At 40.0% G+C, this 13,904-nt stretch overlaps 1 protein-coding gene across 2 annotated transcripts; it reads right to left on the reverse strand.

The window, feature by feature from the left end:
* Positions 1 to 164: 164 nt before the first annotated feature.
* On the reverse strand, positions 165 to 12,077 carry LOC131982714 (ADP-ribosylation factor-binding protein GGA1-like). Of its 2 annotated transcripts, none has more exons than XM_059347278.1 (17): positions 11,979 to 12,077; positions 9,320 to 9,404; positions 8,920 to 8,995; positions 8,481 to 8,579; positions 8,246 to 8,369; positions 7,970 to 8,070; positions 7,105 to 7,185; positions 6,560 to 6,697; positions 6,367 to 6,448; positions 5,138 to 5,251; positions 4,885 to 5,037; positions 4,716 to 4,789; positions 3,687 to 3,874; positions 2,958 to 3,181; positions 2,705 to 2,874; positions 2,455 to 2,565; positions 165 to 1,495 (listed from the first exon to the last, which is right to left on the reverse strand). In XM_059347278.1, the coding sequence occupies exons 1-17, from the start codon at positions 12,019 to 12,021 to the stop codon at positions 1,385 to 1,387; spliced, it is 1,974 nt and encodes a 657-aa protein (XP_059203261.1). In that variant the 5' UTR covers positions 12,022 to 12,077; the 3' UTR covers positions 165 to 1,384. The 2 variants fall into 2 exon arrangements, with proteins under 2 accessions (XP_059203261.1, XP_059203262.1); XM_059347279.1 differs by lacking the exon at positions 11,979 to 12,077 and adding an exon at positions 11,519 to 11,535.
* Between the last annotated feature and the right edge of the window lie 1,827 nt (positions 12,078 to 13,904).

Genomic DNA, 13,904 nt, shown 5'->3' on the forward strand with positions numbered 1-13,904 from the left:
AACTGCTAATTTTTTTTGCCATAGATTTCAACCAAATCAATCCATAAGAGTTAAGTTTTATGGAAAATATAATAATTTCTATAAATAACAGTGTTAGACATTTAGAATCAGTGAAATAATGGAAGTTTTCTGACAGCACTGTAACACAAAAACAGGCCTTCATGTCACCAAGAAAAAAACTTTATTACCCATTTGGAATATTTTACCAGTGTTATGCTCTTGCACATTGCACAAGTCAAATGTACATAACAGGACTGCCATTATTGGTATTTACAAAGCAGTCGTATTGGAGATAAGTGCAGCGGAATGTGAATGAGAGCCTGTGGGGAGGAAGAAGTGTTCAGCGTGGCTGACATGCATCACGGACTGTAGAAACAAGTTGAACATGTTTGAGACACTTGCGTGTCTGTGCTCAGAGCACCTGGGTCGTCTCAGTTTGCATGATATTCCGTTTTACCCAATAAATGCTGAAATATTAACTTAAATCACAAGCTAAAGAAAAGATTAGTCAAAATGTAACGTATACCCTACTGAAAATGTTTTGAATATATTAAGAATTTAAGGTTAATAATGTAGCTGCAGACGAACTGCAGACCTAATGACTGATGTGTAACAGATGAGAAAAACAAATCCATCCAAACGCACCAAAAAGTTAATTGTTACAACTGCAAAATAGGCACATATGGCAGATGATACGCAACTATGTTACAGTATATTGTTTTTTTTACACAAGATGGGGAAAAGAAGACAAGAAAACAGTACAATCAAAAAAATCATTCTGTGCAAATCAAAAGTGGACTCGGTCGTAGCGAAAGAAATCATGAGTGATCAGAAAATACACACCACAAACGCTGATTAAGTATATTTTGTTTCGCAAACAAGATGGGCTGCATCTATGTAATGTTGTCCTTTCTCTCTTGGTGTGCTGGATTTTGCAAGCATGGTGTCCCATGTTGGAAGAGCATGCAGAGGTGAAGGTAAACGCAACTGATAATTGATTCAAACAGACTTTGCGCCTGAAAACATCAAGCACATCAAATGAGCAAATATGCACGTTTGATGGAGTTTCCTTCCTTCGTAGCGCTGTTTGTTAAACAATATGACAAGACTTTGACAACAACTTTTGGAGAAGTTGTTGCAAGTTTGTTTTGAAGCAGCCACATAGCAGACTAGACCTAGACACACATGACTCATTAAGAGCAAAGCATACACACATTACACTGACTGAGCATGATCGTAATCTGAGGAAAATAATCGATACCGATCAAAGAAAGTACAATGTTTACAAAAGGAAAAACAGGCGTATGCAGAGTGTTGAGTTGGAGAGTTGGAGGAGGAAGGAGTCTGAAAGCAGAGAGTCTGTCAGGTTGTGGATGTTTAAATGCTATAGGTTCCCCCACGTCTCTGGAGGAGGAAACTGTTCTAGACTGCCGCTCTCGCTGTGCTCCTGCTCTCCCATGGTGAAGGTTAGTGTGTACTGCAGCTGCACTTTCTCCTGAAGCACACAAACACACACGGAATAAGAGAACATCTCAGTAAACCCCTTTATGAAAAAAATATAGAATGTTGAGAAATAAGTCTAAATGTCAAGTCTTTTTTTAGAGATATTCACAGATTTGATGTTCCTGTGTCAATAAGTCTTCAGCAGCACGTCTATTGGTAGACAGCTGCGTAGATTGCAAGTTAAAAACAGATTTTCCTCAACACAAGCACGACAATTTACAGTTGGCTCCTATGCACTGCTAGCAGTGGCTCGAATGTGCAGGGACTGTCTGCAAAGAGTAATACCCAGGAGAAATGCTGCAAAAATACCATGTTACCATGTGAAGGTGTAGGGTCAAAAAAATAAAAAATAATAATACCCCCCAATAAATAAAAAATACCCCCCACACAAACCAATCCCTGCTGGTTTAATTAAAACACTTAGTTTTCTGTAATCCATGCATTTATTGTTATTCAAAACAATTATTGTACCACCAAGAATAGCTAATTTATGTGTGATGTTAGTACTACTAAAACCTTAAATAGTGTAGTTGTTACATATTTTATGTAATTATTTTTTTCTCCTGCCTGGCCCTAATCCTCTTCCATAATAATGTGACCAAATTTGAAAGGATATTTGAAAGGATTATTTTATTTCAGTGACTGCATTTCTTGTTGTAAATGTCAGCAGAGTGGTTCTGTCAAGTGTCTCAATGTTATTTCAGTCTTTGGTACATTAATAGGAAGTCAAGTCAGTTTCATTTTTATAGCCCAATATCACAATTCTGCCTAAAGGGTGTTGTCAATATGTTCAGCATATGATGCCGCCATCATTAGCCCCGCTAAGACTTTTACTGTCCTGCCTGAGAAATTTAAATCCAGTAGAAGGTAATTTTCATACATTTAAGAGACAAAAAAGTAGGTGTTTTTTTAAATTTATAACCCCAAGGTCTATGTGGAATGTCATTTTACCTTGTTTGGGTTTGCCAGCAGCAGGATCTGCGTGACAGCAGCAGGAGGAAGGATGGGGTTGAAAGCCGGGAGCTCTGTTCCTGATGGAGGCTGCAGCTTCACTGCCATAGACTACAGGTGATACACAACACATTTTCTTTACTAAGGCAAAAATGAGCTGGAGTGGTTTAATAAAAGCGTCTTTACAAGATGAACCTTGTATGTTTCGGCTCTTATTGAGAGTGAGCCTTGAACTTTTCTTTCTGCTGACCTTTGGAGCTGCAGTCTGGAAGTTAATGTTGCTGACGGGGACAGGCGCCGATGACAACATGGAGATGATCACCACCAGCACATCAGGACGAGACGGAGGCGACTCGCGAGCAAAGTGAAAGAGAACCCGCAGACTGTGTCCGTCAAACACAGTCACAGGTAACAGACTACCTAGAGAGACAAAGAGGAGCAGAATAGATCATAAATCTGTACTTTCACGGCCAGAAAAGCATAAAGACATCAGGTTCACTTACTGGGCTTAATAGATTCTAACGGTACAAAAACATCAGTCAGGGTGACTTCTGCAGGAGTCTCAGTGTGAGTCGGGGACATGTCCAGCAACGTGACTGCGAGGCCGGGCTGAGAGTTGAGAGGTGCAGGTTGTTCAGCAGCGAAGGTTGGGATGGGGTTTGGGGTAATGTTGGAGCCAGACTTGCTCTGGAGATCTCTCAGAGTTGGCTTGCACTGTTGCTTGTCCCTGAAAGCAGATAAAGGAGCAATGAATCTGTGTGTCCTTCTCACAGGATGCTCAATTAAAAACTGCTTCACATATTTTATAGTCTCTACCGTAAAAAATAACAGTAAAAATATATCATTTCAGTATTTTTTTGTCTTTGAATTTAAATAAATGCCAATTTTAAATATCAAGCTTTTAATAACTGAGGAGCATTTTGAGCCACATAGGCAAACACAAGTTAATAAAACAAGCGCCAGAATAAAAATGTGAGGCTTCAAAGCAGTGGCTGTTGTTTCTCTGATCAGGACCTAATCAGGAGTGCTGTGGCTGTGCTCTAGGAGTGTCTGATGTTTGAAAACTAGACTGAAATCTTTTACCTACAGTGGCTGCTATAGCACTAATCTACTTAAACTAAATATGTATACAAAAGGCACACCAAGCAGACAAGCATATCAAACAAAAACTTATGAAATATTAGGGCTAACTTGAGGTTATTTCCAACCGTTACTGCAGGAATGTCACATACCATTTGACCTGCAGGCCCTCTGGAGGCAGGGACTGCTGCATCAGTGTCTTCCCCAGCAGGTCCAGCTCGTCCAGGGCCGAGTTCCCAGGAGTGGAGCCAGACGAAAGGGGCTGAGAGTAGGAGGGTGGGTCTGGACTCAGGAGGAGACTGGGTGCTGCTGGGATGTCTGCGTCTATGCTGTCAGAGGACTGGAGGAAGAAAGTGTGGGTGAGTGTGTGAAAACAGTGGTACGAGTCTTGATTATACTAGATACTGTGTAAAGAGCGATGATGCCCGTTAACATTTCATTTGAAATTAGTTGTGCTTGTTTGACAAATGAAGTCGTATAACTGTTGAAGGGAGGGTTTGGATTGTTTTAAATGGGGTTGTATGAGGTCCTTATCTAAAGTCAGTGTTCTACCTACAGGAGATGGGAGTTAGCACGCCCCCAGTTTGGATAACCAAGCAGGAATACCGGCACTGAAACTGTTTTTTGTGCCACTAGACTCCATTGACAAAAACAGTACTTTTACCTCACAGAACACAGGTGTTGCTTGTCTACCACTGTCTCGATCAGTTTGTTTTTATGACTTTGGTGAATTGAAAAAACCCTTTAAACACTAAAGTTGCACAATAGCACAAATAAACTAAGCGTTCAAGGCTACAGTAGACCAGCTACTTCAGAGTTCTGCAAGTAAAATGACAAAAGACTTTGAAGAGAACATTAATAACTATTTCAGTGCCCTGCACATACATACAAACAGGGCTGTCTGACAGAAAGGTTAAAGAAGTGAAAATATTCAAAATATAGTATACACTTATTATACTTAGAGGGTTTTTTAAGTGACTAAAATATATTTTGCTGTAGCACCTGACCACAACAGCACATTTTTACTCCAGCTTGTGCTCCTGCCTGCTTCTTCAGACTTGAGGCATTCCGACCGCCATTTACTGTAAGTAATACACTGACAATGGATAAGTGCCTCATACAACTGCACTTATCTATCCCTTTAATAATAATAACTCAAAACAAATCCTCCCTCTGCTCACCTGGAAGGAGTCCCAGGCTGTGGAGTCCTCTGGCTGTGATGGAGGGTTAGAGGTGTGTGTTCCTTCACTTAAACCTGTGGTGTGTACAAAGAGTGGTGCTGCTATTTAGGACTGCGGTTAAACAATCGTTATCCTGCGTTCAACTCATTGGTGTCTGACATGCTGTTACCGAGTGACATGAGCTCGTCGTCGAGGAGACTGATGCCCATCTCTTGCGAGGGGGCGTTGAGGCTGTCTGTTGGAGTGGGGAACTCTGGGAAGGATGGAGGCGACTGTGGTGATGTGTCCAATCCTGACAGATCCAGCAGGGCTGTCCCTCCTCCTGTAACAAATGGATTTAACCCAGTTTATTTCAAACTGACACCTACCAAACAATCTATCGAGCACACTTCATGTATTTCTGTGCTTAGTCCTTCACCCACCTGTTTGTTTCTGTGTGTTTAATGCGTTGTTGCCGTTTACAATTTCCCCCTTCACCTGCTGTTTGTACTGGTTGATGACTTGAGTCAGGCTGTCGTTGGCCTGCAGGATCTCAGCTGGAAAGACACGACAGAATGCTCTGTACTCTTTGTTTTGTTAAGATAACAGTCAGAAGTCAAGTCTCTCCTGAGTTTGTGCACTGCCCACAATGTGGGCGTGCGTTACTAAAGTAACTTTCCCCGTTAGTGAACTTGCTAGCTAACCCACCAAATTGACCAATTTACATTGTATGTATGTGGCAAAAAAAGGATTATATCTGCTTATGATATAGCTAGATAACTCCTATATTTCCATTTTATTCCACCCTGAATAGTACCAGAATTTTGCAGCCGTTTTGTTGAGAGCAACATGGTGTGTGGTAACCATCTGCTTCAACGATTAGCTCCCATGTTTTCTATATTTATATTGTGGGTGTGTCTCTGGCACTCTTATCAGGCTTAAAGAATAAGGAAGTCAGAGTTCAGTGTACTGCTGGTTGTCTTTAAGATAGAAAACACCTAAACAGTTGAATGATGAACAGACTTTAGGTCTAACTGATAAGGACTTAATGCTTTGAAACGAACTCTGGTGCTTTTTGTCAGATAGTTTTTTTTTACTGTTGTGAATGCTCAAACAAACTTGGTTGGCACCAGAGTTTAGTTCACTGCAGGTGAGAAATCAGTCCAAACCAAAGGAAGGAAGCAACCAAAAAACAGAGCATTCTGGGTTGTATCTGGCCGGAAATCTCAGGATCAACGCCATTCAAGGTAGTAGCAGGTTTGAAATATGTCTCATTGACAGATGTGGTCTAATGATGAAGTAAGGCACTTATTGAAATATGGTCAGACGATCACAGAACACAGTTGCTTGGGGCTACACACAAAACAACAGAGCCTTCAAATTATTTAGCAACAGAATGGTGGCTTATGAAATCAATCGCACAGCGGATCAATAAAAGTGAAAATACTCCGCCAACAATTCTTTAAAGTCTGCGACTTGCTTAGATAAGTGGCAGCTCTTTCCCTCAAATGTTCTGTCCAATAGACAAAGGACATTTGCTTATGCTTGATAAAACACTGTGTAAAAGCAAACCAAACTGCAACAACTTCACCACTGAATCTCACTGAGTCCACCACACTTTATATGTGAAAGCTACCTAATAGAGCAGATGTAGAATAAGAATAACGCTCACCCAGAGCCTCGTCGTTGTCTTCCGTGTCACTTGCCAGCCTGAACAGTGTAGGTCTCATTTTCTCACAGCGCTGGTACAGGTCCTGACCACACAAAACACAAACACACTTTGTTAAATACTTGATATCCAGTTTCTGTCTCTATACACCGAACAGTCTAAATCTCCCTCTGATTGAAAATATCTTGCATTCCACCTGTATGAGTTCAGCGTTGCTCTGATTGTCGGCGGTGCTGTCATAGTCCTGCAGGAGCTGAGTCAGCAGAGCGACGCTCTCCTTCACCTCCTGAATGGCGTTCACCCGCTTTGACACCTTCTCTGCTCGCTTCTGATCCTGAAACACACGAGAGATCCCAAAGGTGTGACCACAAACACATGCACATGTATAGAAATGATCCCACATGAAGCAATCTGCAGACACATATAATATAAACACTTAATCTTAGTCAAAGGAAAGTACAGCAAGGGAAAAGGCCATTTTGAAAACACTGGCAAGAGCAAAGAGCAGTTCCTATTACCCCTGAAATCAGGACAAATTTACTCTGAAGTCCTGCTGAATCACCAGTGCCAGTGACACACAAAACCCTCCAGGGCAACCAACCCATTTCCTCATCCAGTTTATGTTCCTGCCATGAGTGCAGCACTCTTGTATTTCACCCCTTTTCTTAAAAATAGCACACAAGAGGTTTAGTTTATATATAACAGAAAAGTGTGATTAATAAGGAAGCAGATCAGGTTTACCTCTTGGACCATTTCCTTGATGAGTTTGTTGGCGGCTTTCAGGTCCTCAGGGTGCGAGCTGTTCAACAGGCGAGACAGCATCTGACAAACAGACAGTTCCCATGGTGAGAAATGAGTGATCAGGTTTCAAATCTCCCAAAGGGGAGACGGGCACAATCACAGCAATTTACCTTGGGCAAGTAAATGGCTCAGGTCACATTATTATCATGTTGGTAAAGCATCTTTTAAAATTGTATGGGATAATGGCCGACGGAGTGCCCATTATCGGGAATTAATGGACGACTAGGAGGCCAGAATGCCTCCGCAGAGTCCATTAATTCCATATAATGAACACCTCGAAGGGAATTATCCCACCTATACAATGGTCATATGCCAGAGACAAATATTGACCACTAACTTGTGTAGTCATGTTTTTTGCAATCAAACTTGAAAGATTTTCTCAAACAACAACTCAGTTTCCCTTGTAACATCTGTGGGGTTAACCTGGAACAATCATTACCATCCAATAAGGTTCTTATGCAATAGGACTACTCCAGTAAACAGGACAAACCTTAAATACGACTTATAGAACCCTTTGGCTCAGCTGTTTGCCAGAAAGCTAACGTTATGCTAGCAAGATTCAAAGTCAGTAACACTGTGTACGGCTGGAAAACAGTAAATATCATTTGATGAAGATGATAAAACAACAAGACTTGCGAGCTATCCAGCCATGTCCCCAATTCAAAATAAACATTTGCATGCATACTCTCTGTCACAGCATGAAGTAGCTAGATGAATAGCAAATGGGGTGTGAGACGATCGCTTAGGTAATACAAAGCATCAGTAAGTTGAGAGGAGAGTGGACTTCCAGCAGCTTGTTTCTTACTTTTGACTTCTCCTCGTCCTCAAAAATGGCATTCTTGGGTCTGGGTGGAGGAAGGTTCAGCAGTTTGTCAGGTGGCAGCTCTGGGTCTTGTTTAATAATACCTGGTTTACAAACACAGAACATGAAAAGGAACAAAAAAATGTTAAATGGTTATTTATCACTAATTAGTAGTTGCTTTAGTCATCATTACTATGTCAAGAATTTTGTCAAAGTTAATCTTAGTACCTTCTAACAACTTTAGAAGTTATAATTTTCATTCATCTATTGGCATCTTACCTTGTTTCTTCAGCATCTGATAGGCATCTGAGATCTTGGCCTCGTCAGGTAACCCCAAAGTCCAGCTAAAGATCAACTCCAAAACCTTCTTTTTTACTGGTTCTGGGGACCGTGCGCCCAGGTACTGAGTGGGGGATTCAGAACAAAAGTTGAGTGATTTACCCACAAAAAACACAGCAGCAGAAAACAGTCTGAAAAACAGATTCACTCAGAGAAACACTCAGCAAAGTCTTACCTTTGGAGAAACTACTTTGATGAGTTCATTGAGAAAACGGAACTTGCCCACTTCACTGTGAAACCTTTTCCCACAGTTTTTCATACACTCCTCCAGAACCTAAAAATGAATACAGTGCAAAAGATAAAAATAAAACAAAATCTGAAAACAACAACACCATGCTCTAAAATTCAGCATACTGTACACACTTGTGATTAAGGATGCATATAGGGGGTTGGGAGCCCATAGAAAATGTGTTGATTAAATCTGCCGTAGTAGTAAAACATCTTTAAAATAGAGAATGTAACCCCCAAAATATAAATATCCTGTACACTTAGTACGGTGGGAAAAAAACGTAGTATTAGTGGAATACAAAAAAACTGATGACACAAAAAATTGCCCTGAAAATCATCATAATTTTTATGCAGCAGCTACTTTACACTAACAGATGTGAACTGACCAGCAGGGCTTGCATGGCCTCCCACTCCTGTGGAGACTGGATCTTGTGGGCCAGGAGCCTGGTGGCCAGCTGAGGTCTGTAACACAAGTCACAAACAAAACTGAGTGTCCAAAGAACTGCATACAACAAGTGAGCGAATGCAAGAGCAGCAAGTAGAGTCAAGTTAGATATCATATCTATTGTTTCCTTTTTTTCATATCTTATTGTTTCTAGTTTTACACGCATGTCAGTTTGGTTTGGTTCAGTTTAATTAACGAAGATGAAGAACTTAATTATATTCAACAGGGAAAACTTCTGTGGTAGAAAAGATTTGCACTACCGCAGCTGGAGTCTGTTATTACTAAACTTGAGTCAGTTACTCAGACCATAATTAAAGTACAAAGCAAAAACGTCTTCTTACCCCTCCAAATCATTGTTGAGCTGGTCACAGAAGGCATGGATGCTGCTCCAGTCTGTGTCTCTGTTCAGTGGGTTTGTGGCTCTATCTGAAATATTAGATAATGAGATGTCAGACAGCAGAGGTAATAGATGTTACCTGAACTTTACTGCATTATATCATTATTATTATTGTAATAACATTAGAATAGATATATCTGGAGGTGTCGGTTACAACAATCGTTGTAATATTAAATAACACATTCGTACTGCCTCAAGTGAAGGAGTTCAAGTATCTCGGGGTCTTGTTCACGAGTGAGGCTAGAACGGAGCGTGAGATGGACAGGCGGTTTGGTGCGGCGTTGGCAGTGATGTGGGCGTTGTACCGGACCGTTTAGATGAAGAAGGAGCTGAGCCTGAAGGCAAAGCTCTTGATTTACCGGTCCATCTATGTTCCAACCCTCACCTATGGTCATGAGATTTGCGTAGTGACCGAAAGAACAAGATCGCGGATACAATCGGCTGAAATGAGTTTCCTCCGTAGGGTGGCTGGTCTCAGCCTTAGAGATAGGGTGAGGAGCTCAGACATCCAGGGGGAGCTCGGAGTAGAGCCGCTGCTCCTCCGTGTCAGAAGGAACCAGTTGAGGTGGTTTGGGCATCTAGTAAGGATGCCTCCCGGGCACCTCCCGTTAGAGGAGTTCGAGGCACGTCCAACTGGTAGGAGGCCCCGGGGAAGACCCAGAACACGGTGGAGGGATTATATCTCTCGCCTGGCCTGGGAACGCCTCGGGGTCCCCCAGGAGGAGCTGGACGATGTGGCTGGGAAGAGGGGCGCCTGGAATGCCCTGCTTAGCCTGCTGCCCCCGCGACCCGGCTCCGGATAAGCGGAGGAGAATGGATGGATGGATGGGTGGACATTCTTCCAGTGTTTAAAGGTGACATTACTGTTGAAAGTCTGCAATTCTATGGGTACATCACAAATTTCATAACAATACTATATTATATCAAGTCTTTGGACATCAATATGATATTTGCTGATATCACAAAGTCTGGTTCAATTCAGGGACCGCCATTGATAAGAGACAATATCATATCAACTAAAATATTATTTTGGTAATATTATCACTGAGCTCTTCCAGACATTTGTCTTATTAATCTATTTTTTTTAATACCAAGAATAACTATAACGTTGACATTTAAAAGTGCATCTTAAAGATGATAGTATCACTTTGCATCGATATTGGATCATCGCTCATTCAATCGATATATCGATCACACCCCAATACATTACTATGCAACTGTTTAAAATGTGTGTGAAATTAACAGTGAACATCCCCACTTGTTTAGTTATTGTTTCTACTCTCAGGTGGCTTTACTAGCTACAACTATATAACACTATTGCAGTCGTTTTGTATCAATAAAACCAAAATATGTGAAACACCCAAATACAATGCAATATAACTTAACAGAACCACAGCAAAAACATTATAACCCTCCAGACTTATTTGCACAACTTGTGCAATTATTTTCTGTTTGTATAATTTCAGCTAGAAGTAGCTAATCTGGCAACTAAATAGATGTTATTTGAACGGGAGGATCAATATTTATTCCCAAATTATCTTCACATGATAGAGACATTTTGACTCAAAAATGTTTAAGCTTTCCACATACAAACAACTTCAGCAAAGCACTTAACCTTCTGGAGTCCATCTATTCATCGAAAATATACTGAGCATATTTTATTTCCAGTAATAACTCTATTTATATAACAGACAAGATGAGAAAGCCAGTTGAAAGTGCAATCATAGGGGCTTTCACACAGTGTGCCATTTATGTTTCTAGACCATTTTTAAAATGTGAATTTTCATTCATTATTTTTAATTTACATGCAAAAAGACTCTGTTATTTTTTCTGCTGTTTTGTGTGTAAAAATAGTTATTTAAAAAATGGTACATTTTCATAGAAACCTGTGTCTTTTGTTTGTATTTTGGGTTCCTGGCAGCTTTATACTTTGTTAATTTGCAAAAATGTAAAATCTGACTGATAGCCAAGTTTGTGTGGAGAAAGAGGAGCCATGCATCAGGTGTAAGGACAGAAAGATGCTAAACAGAGACAGAATTAATGCATAGGAAGTTGACAAATTTGAACCAAAATCTCCTTGACTTCAGAGGTTTAAGAAAGCCCAAGAGAGCCCACAGGCTTTCCCAGTGACTCCATGACTTACAATTCAATAAGTCACTGCCACACAACGACCCAGCCTGCCCCCGTGCAGAGAAACACACAGGGCAGGTGCTAACACGGTGTCACGGTAGCTAGCTTGCTGTCGGCAGTTGCTCTGTGTCACCGTCTAGAACTTTCTGAGGCCATTAGCTTTCTGCGTAATCATTAACCAACTACTTGGACTAAAAACGGGCCCCCCGGGATCCTGTTGCCCACCACCTAGCTGAGCTATCGAGCCGCAGAGCTAAAGCTACGCCTGGTGTGTTGTGTGTTGACAGCTGGCAGCACAGCAGCTCCGGAGCTAGTTAGCATCCTGGATGTGGCGGCAGGTCCGAGCCCCTCTGCCGGGCTAGCGCTGCCGAGCTGAGCCGTCACCGCACCGACAACAACTCGCGGATGGTAGGTAGTGAGTGTCCGGCTCTCCAGACCACACCTGCTCCACGGAATAAGTTTAAAATACTCACTGATACGAGACTCCAAACTCTCCGTATCGGGCGGCGCAGCCATCACTGCGAGATTTATGTGGTGCGTCGGTCTCGCGAGGGACTCACGGGCACGTAGAGGAGGAGGAGACACAGAACTAGAGTCCATAGAAGAGATATTAACTAAGAGTCCATAGAAGAGATATTAACTAGAGTCTATAGAGGAGATATTAACTAAGAGTCCATAGAAGAGATATTAACTAAGAGTCCATAGAAGAGATTAACTAAGAGTCCATAGAAGAGATATTAACTAAGAGTCCATACAAGAGATATTAACTAAGAGTCCATAGAAGAGATATTAACTAAGAGTCCATAGAAGAGATATTAACTAAGAGTCCATAGAAGAGATATTAACTAGAGTCCATAGAAGAGATATTAACTAGAGTCCATAGAAGAGATATTAACTAGAGTCCATAGAAGATATATTAACTAAGAGTCCATAGAAGAGATACTAACTCACTTATTATTATCAACACCTGGAGATATTTACAGAACTAGTGTCCATAGAAGAGATATTAACTAGAGTCCATAGAAGAGATATTAACTAAGAGTCCATAGAAGATATATTAACTAGTCTATAGAAGATATATTAACTAGTCTATAGAAGATATATTAACTAAGAGTCCACAGAAGAGATACTAACTCACTTATTATTATCAACGCCTGGATATATTTATATGATACTCATATACACTGTGTTAACACCTTACCGTAGTAGTTTATAATGTACATACATTATTTTATTATTATCATTACTATTATTATTATTATTATTATTATTATTATTATTATTATTATTATTATTATTTAATCTATGTATTAATTAACTAATTTTGGGGGGGCGTTTTTCATTAGTTTGTGGTGTAAATATGTTCTTTTATTATTATTATTATTATTATTATTATTATTTAATCTATGTATTTATTTATGTATTAATTAACTAGTTTTTGGGGCACTTTTTCATTAGTTTCTCACTACCTTTTCTCTGTCTTGCTTTTGATTGGCCGTACTATTTCTCTTTCTGTTGTTATATTGCCTTCTGATCATCCTGCCTTTGCTCTCTGTTGTGTCTGTCAAAACAATTTGCGAACCCTGTTTTTAAAGGTGCCATATGGACAGTTATCACTATTACACTGATTGAAATTAAGAACACTTTCAGGTGGACAATAACTGATAATGATATTGATCATCTAATAAAACATGGTCCTCTTTTAAACTAACATCTTCACCACAGTTGTCACAGTGTTTATGTGTTTAGTGATCAACTGGAATGGGAATAACCGTTCCTGTAAATCTATTTCTAAGATCAGAGCGCTGCGTCAAGTCAGCAAAAACAACATCCTGGGGGGAAATCCTTCAAAATTAAAGCAGATGTGCCCACCAACTTAATAAAATAAAATTGAACTACACATTGTAGAATTACTTCAGTAGTAGTTCTACACGTTTCGCCTCTTATTTTTTATTTCATTAGTTTTTAATTTGCAGGACTTGGCAGGTTAATGTAAAAGCTATAGTTTTTATTTATCTTGTTTGACCGGATGTACTTTTTTGTTTTACTTTACGACTGACGAAATTTTAAAATGTCAAGATGTGTTCTCATAAAACCAAATAAAACTATAGCCGAAAATTCATATGCTCATAAAAAAGGTAATATTTTGATCAGGAGATCTGTATATTGGTCAAAAATGGCAAGGATTGAAAGGAAGATCGTAAACTTACGATTAATATAGGTTAACTTTCATAGCATTGCTTGAAATGTTCAGCATATGTGCCCTTCTGCATCCTTTATAGATACTATACATTTCTCTTGATATGAGACCTAATTTTGTTTATTTGACTAAAATGACCTATAATAATGTCCTAAAACCATGGGCATGGGTTTTATACTTTTTTTTTTTTTTTTTTTTT

Source organism: Centropristis striata, chromosome 13 (assembly GCF_030273125.1).
Source record: "Centropristis striata isolate RG_2023a ecotype Rhode Island chromosome 13, C.striata_1.0, whole genome shotgun sequence".
Classification (NCBI taxonomy): domain Eukaryota; kingdom Metazoa; phylum Chordata; class Actinopteri; order Perciformes; family Serranidae; genus Centropristis; species Centropristis striata.

Coding starts and splice junctions, on each gene's coding strand:
- LOC131982714 (XM_059347278.1), bottom strand. CDS start 12,021: ATGGCTGCGCCGCCCGATACGGAGAGTTTGGAGTCTCGTATCA. Junction 4,790..4,884: donor CGACGAGCTCATGTCACTCG/GTAACAGCATGT, acceptor TACACACCACAG/GTTTAAGTGAAGGAACACAC. Junction 2,875..2,957: donor GTTAGAATCTATTAAGCCCA/GTAAGTGAACCT, acceptor TTGTCTCTCTAG/GTAGTCTGTTACCTGTGACT.